Source organism: Octopus sinensis, linkage group LG30, assembly GCF_006345805.1.
Source record: "Octopus sinensis linkage group LG30, ASM634580v1, whole genome shotgun sequence".
NCBI classification, from domain to species: domain Eukaryota; kingdom Metazoa; phylum Mollusca; class Cephalopoda; order Octopoda; family Octopodidae; genus Octopus; species Octopus sinensis.
Window position 1 is genome coordinate 8,745,514 of NC_043026.1, and position 3,687 is coordinate 8,749,200.

Sequence of the window (3,687 nt, forward strand, 5' to 3'; positions counted from 1 at the left end):
CAGCTGTATGTTGCATTCTGAAGGTCTCGCAAATGATCTGATGTGAGGGTTAAATTTAACAAGACTGACAAGCACAGGGAAAGAAGAGGGAGAACTTACACAAACAACATAGTCTGCAAAGAAGTATTCGACTGAAAGGAGTACCGTAAATCCTTGAGTATAATATGCAGGGGATTTTTAGGGAGCTGTACCCCTGAAAAACCTAAACCTTGTGTATAATACGCACCCCTTCTCTAACTAGAGTCGTGCGTAATTAAGCCAGCAGTACCTAGTCGAACAAACACGTCCGCGAATGCGTAATACAATAATGGTGATGTTCTTAACTGTTATATGGGAATGTAAATGTTTGCAAATTGTTTTTGTTACATGTTTTCTGTGTTCTGAATACTTTTATTTTAATAAATGTTGCTTACCGCAAGTTATGGATGATTCTTTTATGACTTCATTGCTTTCAAAGGTATTTTCGTGCCCGACATTAGGCAGATGCCAGAGATCCTAGAAGCCATACACACACACACACAGATAGAATGGATTTTATATGAGATGTAATATATAACATCTTATACAAGTTGTTTGTATCAATTTGCTGTCTACACCTGTTGAAATTCTGTGAAACATTGCAAATATGTTAAAGTAACATTCAGTTTGTTACTAGGCTCATTGAAGTTTAATAAAAAATCTATAATTATATGGCTACGGCCCCTGGAAGGGATCCACATATATAACCAATATATTTTCCTTTAACAGACAAGGGAAATACCTCATTCATTTTCCTATAATAAATACCTCTCGATTTATTAAACGAGCTGTAACAAAAATGTGGGATAAATTTTCCTTGCAAACAAGCAAGATAAAAGCGATTTTGCGAAATATTTGCGTGACGAAGAATTTGTTCTGAGGCTTACGTATTTAGCAGATATTTTTTCGAAATTAAACGACCTGAATTTGTATTTCCAACGAACAGAAGGTATTAGTATATTTGCAATTCATGAGAACATTTGAGGTTTTATGAAAAAACTTGTCTTCTGGAAAAATTGTATTAACAAGCGAAATTATGACTGTTTTGAAACATTTTAAATTTTTGTAATGGAGAATAAAGCAAAAGTTGATAATGGTATAATCATTGAGATATCTGAACACTTGAATAAGTTAAATGAAAGTTTTGAATTTTATTTTCATAAAGAGATGAATACTATACAACAGAAAAGATGGATTATGAACCCCTTTCAGCCTGACGTGACGACTGGAATATCAACAAAAGCCGATGAGGAACTTATTGTTTTATCCGAAGACTCTTCCTTGAAAATGACTTTTAACACAGGAATATGGTGTCTCTCCTGAATGAAAATGTTTGTGAGAAGTTAAGCACTACTTTGAGAGAAAGATTTAATAATAATAATAATAATAATAATTGTGTACAGTGCTCAGGTGCACTACAACTCATCTAAAGTGTATATATAATCAGGTGTAGTTTCGGCGGATTTCGGAAAGCATGAGGGCCTTAAAGGATGCAGTGTCATGGCAGTCAACAACTGACGCAGGCAGTTTATTCCATGCTTCAGCAACTCTGAGCGTGAAAAAATGTTTCCGAAAGTCGTGATATGGTTTCTATCCTATATGAACAAGTATGTGAGAATTTAAAAGACTTTGGTCAGAGAATGATTTACCACAGACTTCACAGGGATAAGGCTTCTCTCCTGTATGAATACGTATGTGCGAAGTCAAGTTACCTTTTCGAGAGAATGATTTACCACAAGTGTCAAAGTGAAATAGCTTCTCCACTGTATGAACACTTCTGTGAGAGTTTAAAGCACTCTGGTCACTCTGTATGAATACGTTTGTGTCTAGTCAAGTTATAACTCTGAGGGAAAGATTTACCACAAATGTCACAGTGAAACAGCTTCTCCCCCCTGTATGAACTTGGGAACGTATGTGAGAATTTAAAGAACTTTGGAACCGAATGTGATGTCCACAGAACATCACAATGAAAAGGCTTCTCTCCTGTATGAATACGTATGTGTGTAGTCAGGCCACCTTTCTGAAAGAATGATTTACCACAGATGTCACAGTTAAATGGCTTCTTCCCTGTATGAATACGTTGGTGTGTAGTCAAGTTAATTTTTTTAGAGAATGATTTACCACAGGTGTCACAATGAAATGGAGTCTCCCCTGTATGAACAAGTATATGAGAGTTTAAAGCACTCTGGTGAGAGAATGATGTACTACAGACATCACAACGATAAGGCTTCTCCCCTGTATGAATACGTCTGTGTCTAGTCAAGTTAAAACTTTGAGGGAAAGATTTATCACAGATGTCGCAGTGAAATGGCTTCTCCCCTGTATGAACACGTTCGTGTGTAGTCAAGTTACTTATTTTAGAGAATGATTTACCACAGGTGTCACAATGAAATGGATTTTCCCCTGTATGAACCGTTTTGTGCATATTTAAGTGACCCTTTTGTGAGAAAGACTTTTTACAGACAAGAATGATTTACCACGGTGTCACAATGAAATGGATTTTCCCCTGTATGAACACGTTTGTGCATATTTAAGTGACCCTTTTGTGAGAAAGACTTTTTGTAAGTTTAAGCACTCTGTGTCACTCTGGTATGAATCAGTTTGTGTCTAGCAAGTGTATAAACTCTGAGGTGAAAGATTTACCACCAATGTCACAGTGAAACACTTCGTCCCCTGTATGAACACGTTGTGAGAATTTAAAAACTTTGGGAACCGAATGAATGTACCACAGACATCACAATGAAAAGGCTTCTCTCCTGTATGAATACGTATGTGTGTAGTCAGGCCACCTTTCTGAAAGAATGATTTACCACAGATGTCACAGTTAAATGGCTTCTTCTTCCCTGTATGAATACGTTGGTGTGTAAGTCAGTTTATTTTTTTAGAGAAATATTTACCACAGGTGTCACAATGAAATGAGTCTCCCCTGTATGAACAAGTATATGAGAGTTTAAAGCACTCTGGTGAGAGAATGATGTACTACAGACATCACAACGATAAGGCTTCTCCCCTGTATGAATACGTCTGTGTCTAGTCAAGTTAAAACTTTGAGGGAAAGATTTATCACAGATGTCGCAGTGAAATGGCTTCTCCCCTGTATGAACACGTTCGTGTGTAGTCAAGTTACTTATTTTAGAGAATGATTTACCACAGGTGTCACAATGAAATGGATTTTCCCCTGTATGAACACGTTTGTGCATATTTAAGTGACCCTTTTGTGAGAAAGACTTTTTACAGACATTACAGTCATATGACAGCTTTTGTTTCCCCTCTTCTCTACCTTCAGGAAAAATCAGTTCCTTCACTTTCTCACTCTTTTCCATTATTTTTCCTTCAAGTTCACAATATACCTTCTTTTTTTATTCTTTTTGCTTCTATAGTCTTTTGTTTACAAATATTTCAACTGTTGTATTTCTGGCCACTGTTACCTTTGTCACAAAACAACTAATTTATCCACGTTCAATCTGCAAACAGGCTCATCTTGTAGACACTCTCCACCAGTGATGTCCAGAAGGTTTGCTAATAACACAATTCAGAGTAATATATCAGAGGAATTCCACCATAGATTTGTAGAAACAATCTTATATATCTGTTCAGTAAAATATTTTCATTCTGGTCTTTAAAAGATGATAAATAATGAGAATGTATCTTTGGTTATGCCAATGTCAT

General features: G+C 36.2%; 1 protein-coding gene across 1 annotated transcript; it reads right to left on the reverse strand.

The window, feature by feature from the left end:
• Positions 1 to 1,819: 1,819 nt before the first annotated feature.
• LOC118768496 (zinc finger protein 2 homolog) lies at positions 1,820 to 3,460 on the reverse strand. The gene is made up of 2 exons (XM_036515122.1): positions 3,167 to 3,460; positions 1,820 to 2,391 (listed from the first exon to the last, which is right to left on the reverse strand). The coding sequence occupies exons 1-2, from the start codon at positions 3,339 to 3,341 to the stop codon at positions 1,820 to 1,822; spliced, it is 747 nt and encodes a 248-aa protein (XP_036371015.1). The 5' UTR covers positions 3,342 to 3,460.
• Positions 3,461 to 3,687: the final 227 nt, after the last annotated feature.

Coding starts and splice junctions, on each gene's coding strand:
- LOC118768496 (XM_036515122.1), bottom strand. CDS start 3,341: ATGGAAAAGAGTGAGAAAGTGAAGGAACTGATTTTTCCTGAAGGTAGA. Junction 2,392..3,166: donor ATTTCATTGTGACACCTGTG/GTAAATCATTCT, acceptor GTGACACCTGTG/GTAAATCATTCTCTAAAATA.